Genomic DNA, 15,923 nt, shown 5'->3' with positions numbered 1-15,923 from the left:
CAAAATGGTGGCGCCCTATACACATGGGCGCCGCCATTTTGATGTGGTGGACGCTTAGCGTCCACACCTCCCCTGCGCTTGCGATGTCACGAGTGTACCATTTGTGCACTTGTGCGTTGCAACTGCAACGCAAAAAGAAGCCACTTTTTGTGGCTTCTTTTTCCGCCACCGGGAACCCTCCCCATTTGGAGGCTGAGGCTTCCCAGCGGCGGAAACAGAGGCGGCGGCAGACCACCCTTTTTGGGCAGTCTGTAAACTGCCCTAGTCTCAATGGCTCTTCACCTCTCAAGGCACACTAAACACCAACAACACCTTTCAAACCTGCTCCTCCCTTTTATACACTCAGTCCTTGGAGCAACCCTCTTTTCCTGGCTTCACTCCCATTTGCTACTGCCAAGGTTCTAATCTGCCTGTTGTCTCCACAGGTGGGATGTAAGAAAAAAAACAACAACGGTGTTGCTGGCCACACAAAAAAATTAAGTACAAGTGTCCACCCCCACCTCCCATAAAACTCATGTGTATCACTGCCAGGGAGTGATTCCTATAAAAGTTAAAGATCAAGATCAGGTTTCTTTCTGCCATTCCTTCCTCAATTACAGGTCTGTTCACAGAGGCATCTGCACAGAGGATTTCAAGAAAACTGTGCACTCAAATCTGTTTTGGAAATCCCAACATGGCTCAGAGGAGAATGGAGCAATGCATCCACACCAAAGCTACATCTGCAGGTTTATCCACTTGGCCAATATTAACTGTGATTTAGAGAAATAAGCCAGCTTCAAATTGTGGTTTATGATCCAGCCTGTTTCACTAAACCAAAATTGTAATGAACAATAGTTTCAGGTTGTTGGTTTTTTTTAAAAAAAAAAAGATAGAGTAGTGGATGCTAGGATTCAGCTTTCTCCAGTTATATTGAAAGGTTTACACCAAGTATGGTCTGATATTTGCATATCGTCATATGAGGCTCTACAATTCCATGCCCCCTCCTTGACAGCATTCTTTGGGGCATTAAGAATAAGTGAATTGGTTTTATCCTCCAAATGAGACACATCCTGAAAGGCTTTATATTTTGTTGATCTCCAAGTTGCACTCCAGTCAGTTATGCTATTAAATCATTCTTCCAAAACTGACCAACAAGGCTCATTTCACTTGAATTAGCTGCAGACCTTCACATCTGCCCAGTTCAAGTGCTCCTTGACTACGTACATGTGAGAGAACACAGTACAGGTCCTTTGTTTATTCATCAGGATGCTTCACCACCAACTAAATATCAATTGTGGAGTATTATTTCTAGGGCGCTAGCTGCACTTGGTCTTGCAAACATGTGGTTTGCCATGCACTCTTTTCACATAGGTGCCACTTCAACTGTTGCTGCACATGGATTTCACTCTCAAGCTATCAAGCAAATCAGCCGATGGAAGTCCACTGCTTATTGGAAATATGTTCGGAACTTTAATTGTTAACATATTTTTCTTCTTTTTCAGATTACAGCTGGTGGTCGAGGAGACACTGGGTGCTGTTGTGGGGCCCCAGCATGATCTATTGGGCAGCCCACCAAGCCAAGTTGAGCCACTTCAGATCCCATCTTGGATTAAGTGAACATTGCTCAGTTTGAATGGCTTGGCAAGTGTAGGCTGCATTGGCAAGGCCTGTTGCCGTTGTTATTTAAGGAGCACCATGGGCCTCCTACCCAAGTTGTGGTTATTCATTTAGGGGGTAACAATCTTGGTCTGCTAAAAGGTCTTGCAAGCAAAGCAAGATTTTAAAGCGATCAAGCAGCAGTGGCCCCGGGTTGAGCTGGTGTGGTCGGTGATGCTACCATGTCAGGTATGGAGGGGTGAGGGTATTGGAAGAGGGACTTTCATGTTAGTCTTTCTGATGTGGGCCGGCCAATGGATAACCTAGCTTTTTGGGTTACCACTGGGGCTCAGGTGCTATTGCCCAGGGGAGGCTGCAGAGGTGGTCTCAGAGATAGACCACAGGCTGCAGCTGCTTCCATCTTTGGCTATTTCCCCACCTGGTTTGCAGTTCCGTTATACTGGCTGAGCTCCTGGAAATAAAATACCAACATTCTGGAAGCCATTTTTTTCAAGCTAACTAAGGCACGTGGACATGAGGTAACAGATTCAAAGTAAAGGAAAAGAGAGTCCACCTAAACATTAGAAAGAACTTCCAGACGGTAAGAGTTATTAACTTATTTAAAAATATATATATATATGAAATATATTTTGACTTGGTCTTTATATGACTTGGTCTTTTTCCAAATGTGGCATTTGTCTGAACCACAATGAAAGTTTTCTGTTTATCCAAAAGTTACTAAAGTGTCTATGTATGTACTTTTAAATTGCCTGTTGCCTTAGTCCATGAATTTCACAGAGGATTTTTTAAGGCAAGGCATTCTTGGAGGTGGTTCCACATGCTCCATCCTCTGAAATATAGCCTATAACACTTGGCATTCATTGGCAGTCTTCCATCTAAGTATTAACCAGGGCTGACCCTGCTCAGCTTCCAAGATCAGATGGGATTTGATATTTTTGGGGTATTTTGGTCTGCCCCTCACCCAAAATTAGGAAAGAGTTTTGCACTCCCTGCTCATCCCAAGTACCCATCAAATAGAAGCCAAAAGAGATTCCACCTCAACTTTAAGAGGAACTTCCTGACAACTGTTTGAGAGTGGAACACACTCCCTCAGAGTGTGGAGGAGTCTTCTTCTTTAGAGGTCTTTAAACAGAGGCTGGATTGCCATCTGTCAGAGGATACTTTGATTGTGAGTTCCTGCACGGCAGGGTATGGACTGGATAGCCATTGTGATCTCTTCCAATACTGTGATTCTACGATTCTATTATTTATCAAACTAAATTACAGTACTCCCAAATGTATACTTTTATTTATCCATTTAACCTTTACACAAAACAATTATATATTCAACCACACAGATCAGATTCAAAGAATGGATGGAGACAAATTGTTTGTGTGTGTTATCATAACCTAGTTTTATTTTATTTTTTCTGATTTTTTAATTTTTTAATTTTGTGGATTTTTAACAATGTTTTTAATTGTGGTAAGCTGCTTTAAGTCTGAATCTGAGAAAATAAAAAATAACTAAATAAAGAAAAACAAAACAGTGGCCAATAGACAGGAAATGATCAATATACATTCCCATCCACAAAAAAGGAGACACAAAAAACTGCAGCAATTTAGAACCATAGCATTAATTTCCCACGCAAGCAAAATCATGCTCAAAATTCTGCAGCATAGACTTCAATCATATATGGAGAGAAAACTGCCAGATGTCCAAGTGGGGCTCTAGAAAGGAAGAGGTAATAGGGACCACACTGCAAACATATGATGGATAATGGAGCGAGCCAAAGAATTCCAGAAAATATCAGCATGTGCTTTATAGATTATAGCAAGGCCTATAGTCCATAAATGAAAAACTATGGAATGATCTTGAAGACATGGGAGTGCCAGCACATCTGATAGCCCTGATGAGGAAGCTATGCTTAGGAGAAGAGACTATTGTAAGAACAGAATACAGAGAAACAGAATGGTTCCCACTTGGCAAAGGGATCAGGAAAGCCTGCATTTTATCATCCTATCTATTCAACATGTATGCAGAAAATATCATATGCAGAGCAGATTTAGATATGGAAGTAGGAGGAAGGAACATCAACAATCTAATATACGCAGACAACACCATACTATTAGTGGAAAGCATCAAAGACTTGGAAAAATCACTAAAGAAAGTCAAAGAAGAAAGCACAAAGGCAAGCTTAATGTTAAATATAAAGAAAACAAAAATAATGGCCATAGAGGATTTACATAAATTCAACCTAGATAATGGGGAAATCAAAAGATCTCATATTTGATTCCTGCTTCTTCCACATTTTACCTTTTCTTTCTTTATCATTTGTTTATATATATCATCTTCCAGCTCTATAAGCTCTTCTAGGTAATGCACAATAGTTAAAAATAATTTAAAACAATACAAAGATAAAACCCTTTGAAGTAAATTAAAATATTCATCAAGAACTTTTAAATATAATCTAAAATAGTATTTCAAAATATAATAATAAAAAATAAATAAAACTAATTTTAGAACAAGCTATTAAAACAGAGAAAGGCCATTTGAAACCCACAAGGCCATGAGGAACAACACTATTTTAGCTGCCCACAGGAAGCTGAAGTTCAAAAATAGTGATCTTCCACTATACAATTCCAAGTTCATTTGCAAAGGAATTTTAAAAGCAAGCTTTGGACCGTTTCATCCAGAAAAGCAAGCTCAGATAAAACCACCAACAATGCCTGTTTCTTGCTTCATTGCTCTGCTAACATGAATAACCTTCCTAGAAACCCACAACAGTCTCACTCTATTTCCCAACAAGTAATTTATTAGCAGCTGGCTGTTTTAGGCATAACATTACCAACACTCATACTGTCTTCTACACAATGCTAAACAGGGAATTATTACCATACAAAATGCAAAACATCTGTCAAAATAAATGAACAAAGAACTTTGACTTCCAACTTCCTATGCTCTTTTTTTGTAAAGTACTATCTGCTTGCCCTTGCACAAGTTCACAGGGACTGAGATGAAGCAATGATGAGAATCTAGTTATTTGGATTAATAAAATACAATTTTCCCCCATGTTCCCTCTGTGTTGTTTTTTAAAACTCAAGCCTAATTCATCAAAGAAGTGGGTGTATCTCTTGAGAGGATCCAGAAGCCTGGCTCAAAAGAAGCTTTCTTCCATGGAACAGGGCAAAAAAGAAAAAAGATTAAAAAGTGACCATATATTTAAATGTTTAAATGGACTTGAAATGTTTTGACAGAAGAATCCCACAAAGGGGGGAAATGAGACTTCAGTGGAACTTATTCTCTTGGTGAGTATGTATAGGATGCCAGCCTGACTTCTTCTTGTTCCTCAGTTAAACTAAATGACTGACAATGGTCAATCTAACTATATGCCACAGTAGACAGAGCAGAGGAAGTTGGTGCTTCTTTTAGGATTTTCCAGGGTGGACTAAGCTCTCACCTTTAGACACTCTACTCAGAGAACGGAATGGTTCCTTTTTTATATAAGCATTAAGGTACAGTACTTACACTGACCTGTGGATAAGTCGATCTAGATTTATTTTTTTTACTATAATTTCTAAACTGATACACAAGTATATACAGTACCTTTTTATTCCTGATTTTAAAACTAAGACTCTCCTTTTCAGCAGACTGGAGAAGACCTAGGGTTGAAAAAGACAGCTGTATAGGGGTGGCCTGATGCACCGCTTAGAGCGCCAGATCGAGGCTACAGCAACTGCACACCATGGCTCCAGCTTTTTTCTGGTGCAAAAAGAAGTGGGAAAAATGCCGCTGTCATGACCGCTTTAATTATCAACACTATGTTCCTTTTAGGACAGCACCCTGGGCCTTTTGATCCCACCGCTGCCACTTAATAGTCGCGAGCACCTGTACTATTAACACTACAATCTTCCCTCCTTATTCACGGCTTTGGAACTCCTGGTTTTGATCATTTGCGAGGGCAAGGCCTCCACATGCACACACACTGCCCCTCCTCTCCATCCCTCCCTGCCACACTGTAACTAGCCCAAATGAGCCAGATACAAGGTGATAGATAGTGAAAGGAAAGAGAGACAACCATTTTCTTTCTTTTTATTTTACCCAAGGCTTTCCAGGGCAGCAGGGTCTAGAGGAACAGAGGACTCCCTTCTCCTGAGCCCCTGCCACCTTGGAAGGCCTTGAGGGAAGCTTCTCCCAAGGCTTTCCAGGGCAGCAGCAGCCAGAGGAAGGGAGAGCAAGTCCCACCTTCCTTCTGATGCTTCAAACAGCTGAGGCAAGCTCTCTGAAGCATTGGAAGGAAGGCAGGGGAATCACACACACACACTTCTCTCTCCCTTCCTCAATGCCTCAGAGAGCTTGCCTGGGGTGAGGAGGAGGTTGAGAACAGCGTGTTCAAGTCCCTCCGGTTTCCTTATGATGCCTCAGAGAGCTCAGGCAAGCTCTCTGAGGCATCAGAGGAGGGAAGAGAGGCAAGCGCACATGCACTTTTCTCTAACCCCTCCCTCTTGCTCTGAAATGGGGGAAGGGTTATTCACGAAATTTTCAAATTCCCGAGGGTCCTTTGCCCCTAACCCCCATGAATACGGAGGGACAACTGCATTTTTCTTATTAATTTGTGATCCTGCCACCTCTTTGTGACTGTCACTTTATCCCCAAAATATGTTTTGAATTGTTAGTAGCATGGTAAGTATTCAGATTCCAGATGAGTCTTTCTTGAACAGCAATAAAACTTTATTTAAACAACAGTTTTAACAATGTTTTATGTATTGAGCTGTTTTATACACTCTACTGTTATGGTTTCTTTCACACACTCTCTCTCTAGACACTAGAGAATACCAGTTACTTTCACTTAAAACTCACATATACTTTGTATTATGTTCCTTTCTCAAACTTATCTCTACAGTAGCCAACCAGGCTAACTAATTCTTACAGGATATCCCACTCCAGCAACTCTCTCTCTCTCTCTCTCTCTCTCTCAGAGTTCTGGACATGAAGCGGTAGGAGTCCCTCACTTCTGGACTCTACCCCTAACCGTCCCTGTCTCATACTGCAACCCTCACAACAACAGTCCCTCTCTGGACTTAACTCAAACCCTATCTAACTCTCCCTCTCAGCAACAACCTTATTTATCTTCTCCAGCCTTTACTGTGACTTCCTGCCAGCTTGGAGGCATGTGTTGTGCATACACCACGCCCCTAAGCAGCCGGAAAGCTGGCCTTTTTTTGCCTGTCTGTTCCAGTCCTTCCTGAATCTGGATGAGATCCTCAGGTGCTTCCTTTATCACTTGCTAGGCCTACTTGGTAAAAATTTTGCAATTAATTGCTCTCCATATACTTTCCTCCTAAGCAAGGGAGACAGCAGTCATGCTCAAGTTAAGGTTTTCTCCTTGAATCTCTTTTATGTTTCAACTTCTGTGATGAAATGTCATCACGTCACAAGGTCCCTTAAGTGCCCCACCAAGGGATTGGGTGCTGGACGTGGTGATTGCTAGCTTAAACGTTTTTAATGCTGTCTGAAATTGCTTCTCCAGCATGGGAAGCTAAGAGGATTATCCCATTAGGGTCCTTTCCCATCCTTGTACTCAAAGCATGACTTAAAGGAAACAGAAAACCATCTTATATTTCTTTCTGTTTAAGAAGAGGCAATGGACTACGTAGGTGAGTGAGGTCAGCTCAAGGTAGAGGACACTCAGTGGTCTGTGAAGAAATGGCAATGAACAGCTTAGTGATTCAACATCTGGGGCAGCCACAAACAAACACACACACACAAGCCCCAGCAGATGGTTTCCCATGGTAACTTGGTTCTCTAAGAGCTAGGACTAGAATCAAACAGAAGAGAAAGTTACAAGGGAGAGGCCCAGTTAACTTGTAATTGCATGACACCCCAAGAATAGTTTTACAATGGGCCTTGGTAACCCCTGGAGCCCCCGTGGATATGAAAATCTGTGGATGTTCAAGTCCCATTAAATACAATGGCACAGTGAAATGGTGTCCCTTATATATATTGGTAAAATTAAGGTTTGCTTTTGGAATTTATATTATTTTTGAATATTTTCATGCCGTAAATGGTTGAATCATTGGATAAAAAAATCTTTGAATAATGAGGGTTGCTTGTATTTGCTGCTTGCTACTGTCGTAGTAGTAGATGCAAGCAGAACAAGACAAGAAAGAATAGCAGTCCACTCCAAAAGCATGAATAGGATGTTACATTGCCACTAAAACATGTAAACTCTAAATTCTAGAAGATTCTGAACAATACAGGCAAAATATTCATGTTGTGCTGGCATAAATCTGTGAACAACATTAATTTGCAGCCTCTTTTAAGGCTACTCATTCAGCTAGAAAAACCTGAAGAAAATGTCTGGATTGCGTGATTTAGTGCAACTATTAAACGGTGCATGGTAAATCTCCTCTGGTTTCTAGCATAAAGTTTAAAGGAACTATCTAGATGCTGAAGCCACTTTGGGGATAGAGTTTAACATTTTGGATATCGCTTTCTGACTAAACTCAGAGCAGATGTCCATTGTGAGGAAAGCCACCGGCTGCCACTTATTGAGTATCTGGGATTTGTTACTAACAAATTGATACAAACTCCTAGATTTCTAGCATAGTGAGGGACTTGGGATTGTCTGTTCTGATGCTGTAATTCAAAGAAGCAGATACTACAAGGTGTCCAGCAGAGAATTCAAAGCAGTGGCCATTAAAATGGTATCAAATGCAACAGCTGTGTAGTAATCATACACTAGTAGCCTAGATTTGAAAGATTCATCACCACTGCACTCATGTGCACCTCTGAGCAATATGACCAAGTACTGAACCACATTAAGAGTTTTTCCAAATCCTCATACTGAAAATGGTCATTTATTTTGAAAAATGACTGATTTTGAAAATGACTGATCAAATGCCTATTTTCATGCTAAGGAACTTTTTGAATAGAAACTGTGTGACTGGGTTGGGTTTTTTTTTTCTTCACATTTGCTAATATTGATATATTTAGGCAGTCAAGTTATAATAATGTATTTATATATTTTGGCAAAAATAATATGGTGAAGTAGCTATGATAGAAGGTCCAACCAAGGCTTGAAGTCATGTACAATGGCTATACTGCATCATAGGTTAGTGATTAGAAGGACAGTAAAATTTACCTGCATATATAGAAATCCAGCAATAGGTGGATTTGTTAATGTCTCCACAAATATACTACTGCATTGGCTCAAGTGGTTAAGACGCTGACTCTGTTGATTGCAAAATCGGCAGATTGGCAGTTTGAGGCCCGGGTGCTGAGTGATGGAGTGAGCTCCCATCACTAGTCCCAGCTTCTGCCAACCTAGCAGTTCAAAAGCATTCAAATGCAAGTAGATAAATAGGTACCACTTCGGTGAGAAGGTAAACAGCATTCTGTGCAATCATGCTGGCCACATGATCACAGAGTAGTCTCTGACAACGATGGCTCTTCAGCTTAGTAACAGACATGAGAACCACACCCTATGGTCGGACATGACTTGATTATCTTTACTTTATCTACTAACCTTACTAAAGATTAGTAAATCACTTGATGCTATTACCAGTTATTTGCTGTTAGAATGAAACTATCTTTGGAAGCAAGAACAAATTTCTTTTCACCAGCTACAGATAAAACAAAGAGATCTTATGATATAATCCCTTATGGATTTGTAGCTCTTGATGTTTACAAGGCAAATACTAGATTTAAAAGAAATGAAATAGGCTTGATTATGTTTGAGCTTAGGGATCTGCAGATTCTAGCAAATTCTAAATCAAGAACAGGACAGTTGGGTGGCCATGGCTTTTGAAGGTCTATTGTTCATGAGGCTGCCATTAATCAAAATTGACTTGATGGCAAATAACAACAACAAACATTAGTAATTACCAATCATACATCTATCAGAATTATACAAAAAAAGACTAGTGTTCTTAAAGAGTATCCTGTCTATCCTGTCACAGAGCCAGCACCTGTTTAAAATGTGAAGACTATGATGCATAATAAGCCTGGACAAGTTAACCCATACAACCAGAAGAAATCAACAGCTATGTATAGTAGCCAAGCAAAGGACTAAGAAAGTCTTGATTTTGTTACTCAGAGGACGCAAAAATCAGGGAATTGTCAAGCAGCTCACAAATCTGTCACAGATATCTTCCTCAAGTCATATACCTTAAAACACTGAAAACTGCTAAAGAGATTAGACTAACAGAGGAAATTTTCCACAGGTCTCATGTTGTATTAACAAATAACCATATTTGTTACACACTTTAAAAGGGTCAATAAGAAGCAATTAAAGGGAATGGAGAAGAAACCTCTACCAAAGAGATCAAGACGGGAATACAAGAGAACAAAAACTTAATGTCAACAGAAAGAAATAAAATTTCACAAAATTCCGTATAAATTCAGGCACTAAAACCTGAGCAAAGATGGTTCCCAAAACTGGAAACAATTTGTTACAAGTCCTGACCACAAAGAACTTTACAGACATAGAAGATTATCGCACTGGCTGTTTTCTCCCAATCTGAGTACAGGCTGAGACCGGGCTGAGACCGTGTGTTATCGCACAGCTCCATGCCCAAATCAGAGGCATCCCACACCCTATTGGGACTTCTCCTCTACTTAGCAAAAAACAATACTTTTCCATTCATTGCAAAGTATGGGAGAAGTCCCGGTCAGGTACAGGATGCCTCTGATCCATTTATACACGGTCTCAGCCCATGCCCAGATCCGAGGGGGGGGGGAGCTATGTGATAATCTCTACAATATTCCAAAACAGATGCACCATCTAGTGAGTCAGTTTTTTGTGGGGAGAAAACCACATTCTAACAAGAAATCTCCAAAGATGAACACCAAAAGTTAACAACATCACAGAATGTTTTGGGGGCATAAACACTGTATCCTTTAAGGCTATTTAAACCCTATTGACCTTGATCAAATATAAGCATCCTGTGTGCAGAAATGCACCTTTAACAAATTGCCTATGAATTTCACAATCCAAACTAGGGCCCCACTTATTAAAAAAATGATGTAATCCATCAAAATCCAAATTAATGTGGTTTGGACAGGGTTTGGGCCTTAGTGGGCTGTGGTCCAAATGTTTTACCAACTTGAAATATATACACCAAATAATCTATATTAAAGGTGAATTACCACAGTTTGGAATTGGCTTCTCCATCAGAGATATCCTCTGGTTGTTATCATTCATACAGTAAAAATCCTGAGTTTCACTTTTTGGAGTCTTCGAGTCTTGGAAAACCTTGATCCACATAATGTCACAGGAACATTTGAATGGATTACCTTCTAAAATCCTATAGCAAGGAAACAGATAATTGTAAAAAATAATCAATATAATAAGAAAGGATAGATATTAAAGCAGTTTTATTTAAGAAAAACTATTCCAAAAATAGATAATAAATCCTACACTTTAAAATGTGACTGAGCTTAACCAACCCTTAAATGGGATTGAATGATACCTCTCAATAAATAAGCATATAAGCATGATGGCGAGAAATGTGCATTTGTGCTCTGTTCCCACTCAATGGGGTTGAGTCTCCAGACATTTATAGGATTTACATGCATTTTGCAAAGACCCATCAGTTTTTATATATTGATACATTCAATCTGTATATTGTATTAATAAAACAGTATTTTGGCAAGTCTGACAGCAGTCACCATTTCAGAAGATACTCCCTCATGTTTTTAAGTCCATATTTGTTTTTTTTAATTTTATTTTTATTGATTTAAAAGAAAAATGACATATGACAGACAGAACATAAAACATAAAATATAAGTCTTCTATGTCAATCTTGCAGAGTCCCGTCCCTCCCTGCACCCCTCTTTATCCCACCCAATATCATATCCTTTCATATTATTTCTCTCTTATCGTAACATTCTCAACATACTTATTCCCCTTACCTCTATAACCAACCACACTAACGCACACATTAAAAAATGACTTCCACCACCTTTGAGTTATGAGAAGATGCTTTCTCTTCTACCTTAGAGACATCATTACTCTATTTTTAAGTCCATATTTGTGAAAGAGAAAGGTTCCTCATTTATACTAATGCAAGCTATCCATACTTTTTGTAATTTCTTGTACTAAGAATGAACAATTTTCTAAAAATTCTGCTGCCCAAATAATGAGGGTCATTTTCTTGGTCAACCAAAAAGCTTTTGATCTATTAAACTAAGTGATGAATTGATTAAATGGACTGACCAAATAGTTCAGCCAAACAGACCTAGAATTGAAGGAAGTGCTACTGAATGCAGCAATGTTTTGTCAGCATTTTGATAAGCGCTAGGAACAGAATTAGCGCTCAATTCACTTCAGCAAAATCATTTTAGACTGAGAATGAGAACAGTATCTGATTCACTGTGTATTTTTGTCTAGAACAGGGTTTTTTTTACATCTTTTCTCTCTTCTGGGATAAAGTGAGCTCCCCCTTATGGTCAAAAATATCTTTGTTATGAGATATATATACCTAAACTTCCTGGAACAGATGCTAAGAAGTTTTAACTAGTATTGCCACAGCAACAACAAAAGTGCATAGTGATGAATGTATAACCACATCTTCTGTGATGCTATGTTTCTTTGATTCTAAGAATTATAATGAAATCTTTGCAAAGACTTCAGTTGAACTGCTCTTGAAAACAGCTCAGTGTAAGTACAGAACACAAGTGAAACACAACATAAATTCCAGATATTCGGCTCAGGGATGAAACTTTCTCTCAGCTTTGCTTACAAAAGCATGCCTATGCTTCATGATGATAATTCTCTGGTGTGCAACTTGATAGCCCTAAGACATTTCATTAAAGAGAAGAAACAAACAAATGTTAATTATAATAAACTGCAGGAGTTATATTTTCTATGACCACAATCTTCACAATCTTTTTGCAGATACAATCTCTGCAGAATATGCATACCAGTTCAGATGCTTTTAAAGCTCTAACTGGACTCAGGCCAAAATAAATATTCAGATCAAACAAAGAGTTCTACAGGTTTTACATACTCTTGCAAACAGACTGACAGTTTTAAGCACCCAGTCCCAAGAAAGTTTTTGTGGTTTGAGACAAGAAAAGGTTATTTCCAGTGAAGCATGGGAGACAGGAAAAAGGCAGAATTCTTGCAATAAAGACATTACTGCAAGAAATTGCCTCCTCTTCCACCTGAGCTGCATTTCCACAAGGCAGGGAAGGTGGAAGGAAATTGGGTCTTCTCTTACGTTCCTCTCCTCCACATTATGGAAATCTCTCGCCCCCCTTCCCCCCCCCCCTTCCTCAGAGGCATTGTTAAATGACAACTGTCAACCTGCTGATAAGCCACTGTTAGAAACTGGGCTTGATAAACATTTTTTTTCTCAAGCACATGTGTCCTCCATACTATGCTCACAAATATAGGGACCTAACTCTAATTATGAGAGCTGGTATGATGGAGTGGTTTGAGTGCTGGACCAGACTCTTGAAACCAGAATTCAAATGCCCACTCAGTCATGGAAACTCACTAGGTGACCATGGGCAAGTTGCACTCTCTCAGCCTCAGAGGGAGGCAAAGTCAACCTCCCTTTGAATAAATCTTGCCCAGAAAACCCCATGATAGGTTAGCCTTAGGGTTGCCAGAAATGACTTGAAGGGACACAACAACAAGAACTCTAATTACTAGTCCAAATCAACCAACCAAACTGCTGAATGGTGAGTAACATTAATAATAATAATAATAATAATAATAATAATAATAATTTCTTGCCTCTCCCTACGAATCAAGGTGGGATTACAGCAGAATAAAATTACAATAAGCAATAAAAATATTATATCAACCCAATCCCTCCCACCTTTAAAACAATAAGATACGCATTAAAATTCCAACAAACACTTTTTAAAAATACAAATGGAGAGGGCCATTAAAGAGGATGTTGATATTCTTCATAAGGTCAGGTTGGGAAGGCCCTCTGGAAATCCCATTGATTTCATGATCTTACTTTAATAGGAATATAGCAACTGGATTTCAGTTAAACAGTCCTAATACATCTAAGATGTGAATCAATGAACACAGGCAAAGTGAAGAAGAGGATAACAGGACTTACACATCTGTAAGGTTATCTTAAATAATACTGTATGCAGCCTATTCCCATGCATTGTTATATATACAGTCATCCCTCCACATTCACAGGGGTTAGGGGCAAATGACCCCCGCAAATGTGGAAAAATCGTGAATAACTCACCCACCCATCCCCAGTTACAGGGCAGCAGGGAGGGGTTGGAGAGGAGTGTGAGCGCCGGAGGATTCAAGAAAGCTCTCTGAGGCACTGGGGAAGGGGGAGAGAAGCATGCATGTGAGTCCCCTGCCTTTCTTCTGATTCCTCAGAGAGTTTGCCTGAGCATTCTGAGACACTGGAAGAGAGGTGGGGGAATCATGCGCACTTCTCTCCCCTTCCTCTGATGCCTCAGAGAACTTGCCAGAGGTCTCTGAGGCATAGAGGAGGATGAGAGCAGCACATACACCCTTCTCAGCTGCTCTCTCCTACCTGGGCTTCTCCTGCCATAAGGGGAAAAGCCCTGGCAGCAGGAGGAGGGGAAGTGTGCATGCACCCGGAGTGACAAATAATCAAATTCATAAATGTCAAAGCCGCAAATGCGGAGGGATGGCTGTTTTTATTTCCTACTCAATTCAGTAAGACTTATTCCCGTATAAATTTAAAAGGGATTGCAAACTTAAATATAAAGAGAATGCTAACTATGAACTAACCTTTTAATAACATATAACAATGATAGATATCTGTAGAAAGAAAATGTCAAGTATCCGCCAAACTCCTGCAACCAGCAAGGTAGTTTTCATACTTCCCTACCAAGGCAACGCTATTAGCCAAAACTGAAGTTGTCCTGATCTAAGCAACAAATATGAGAGCAAAGACTGGGGGCGGGGAGGAGTCTTAAAATAATCAGTGCACTTTCGTAGACTTAAATTATTCCCACTAGGAAATCAGGTGAAGACAGCATTGAAAAGGGAGACAAGAGATCTGTTGCCTCTCCCCATTTCAAGTGAATAAAGGTAAAGGTTTCCCCTTGACATGAATGCCTAGTTGTGACCAACTGCAGAGGAAGGTGCTCATCTGCCTTATCAAGCCAAAGAGCCAGTGTTATCCAAAGACAACTCCGGTGGTCATGTGGCCAGCATGACTGCACCAAACACTGTTACCTTCCCACCGAAGTGGTACATATTTATCTAATTGAATTTGCATGCTTTCAATCTGCTAAGTGAGCAGAAGGTGGGACTAGTGACAGGAGCTCACTCTGTTACACAGCGCCTTGGATCTCAAACTGCCAACTTTCCCACCTTGCGATCATCACAATTGGCATCTTAACCACTAAGCCACCATACATCTGTGATATAGCAGTATCTTTAAGACTAACTGGTTTATTATTTTCACATGAGCTTTTGTGGGTATAAAACCACTTCTTCATATACAGTACAGAGTGATAATAAATGCTCAGATATGAAGCATATTTAGAGTTGTGGGAGTTGGGAATATAAGACTGGTAGTATTGCATTACAGCGTCCTTTAGAAAATTAAGGACAAGAACTAATTATTTGAACTTCTGGATACTACTACATCCATTTTCACTCCCACAAAGTGTTAAATAATGCTTTAACCTCATCATTTGTTATCATAGTGTAGGACAAAAAAGTTGATAAAAATCTCATGTGAAAATTTAAAACGTTAACCAAGTAATTTGTTTTTTCTTACCCGCTCACCAGTACGCGATTAACCTCCGATCATTCAACTGTCAACTTCCTTCCTTCCTTGAGCCAAAGGCTTCACGTACGAGTAGTGGGGCTGCAAGAGGACCACACAGCTACTACTCTTTGAAAACTACCCCATGGCTTTCTGTGCTTGTTTGCTAGCATACATTAAGTTGGTAACACGTTTCTCGATGCCCTAAAAAGTTAACAGCACTATTATATCTCTAATGATTGCCTTCCACCCCAAGCAGATTTATAAGGGCTGTTGCAGCAATGTTTCCTCTGCCTTTCATACCACAACACATTAAGTGCAAATGCAGCTAACAACAGAGAACACATCTGCCTTGAGTCCAGGTTTTTGCGGGGAAATACAGACTAATAAATCCCATCAACACACCTCATAATCATTACCAAGCCCTCACTCCACATTCTGTGCACATCAACTGTGGCTTATTGTTACTCCTCCTTTTCTCTTCCACAACAGAAATATTTCTTCTTCCTTCGCGGTTCAGTCACATTTCTGGCCAGTTATGGGTGTTGACAATATGTACTCAGTCTTGTTTTTCCAATACTTGCCCATCTCCTCGCTGGATTTGACTTAATTAGAAC

At 39.8% G+C, this 15,923-nt stretch overlaps 1 protein-coding gene across 5 annotated transcripts in view; it reads right to left on the bottom strand.

Annotated features, from left to right (window-relative positions):
* The window catches only part of NTRK2 (neurotrophic receptor tyrosine kinase 2), a 414,769-nt gene that overhangs the window by 156,763 nt on the left and 242,083 nt on the right, over positions 1 to 15,923 (bottom strand). For all 5 annotated transcript variants that reach the window (XM_042451843.1, XM_042451841.1, XM_042451842.1 and 2 more), the window contains one exon: positions 10,724 to 10,881. In XM_042451843.1, the coding sequence (XP_042307777.1) occupies positions 10,724 to 10,841 (118 nt within the window). In that variant the 5' untranslated portion in view covers positions 10,842 to 10,881. The remainder of the gene's footprint in view (positions 1 to 10,723; positions 10,882 to 15,923) is intronic.

This window comes from Sceloporus undulatus, chromosome 2 (assembly GCF_019175285.1).
Source record: "Sceloporus undulatus isolate JIND9_A2432 ecotype Alabama chromosome 2, SceUnd_v1.1, whole genome shotgun sequence".
NCBI classification, from domain to species: Eukaryota; Metazoa; Chordata; class Lepidosauria; order Squamata; family Phrynosomatidae; genus Sceloporus; species Sceloporus undulatus.
This window is presented reverse-complemented; position numbering and strand designations above follow the sequence as displayed.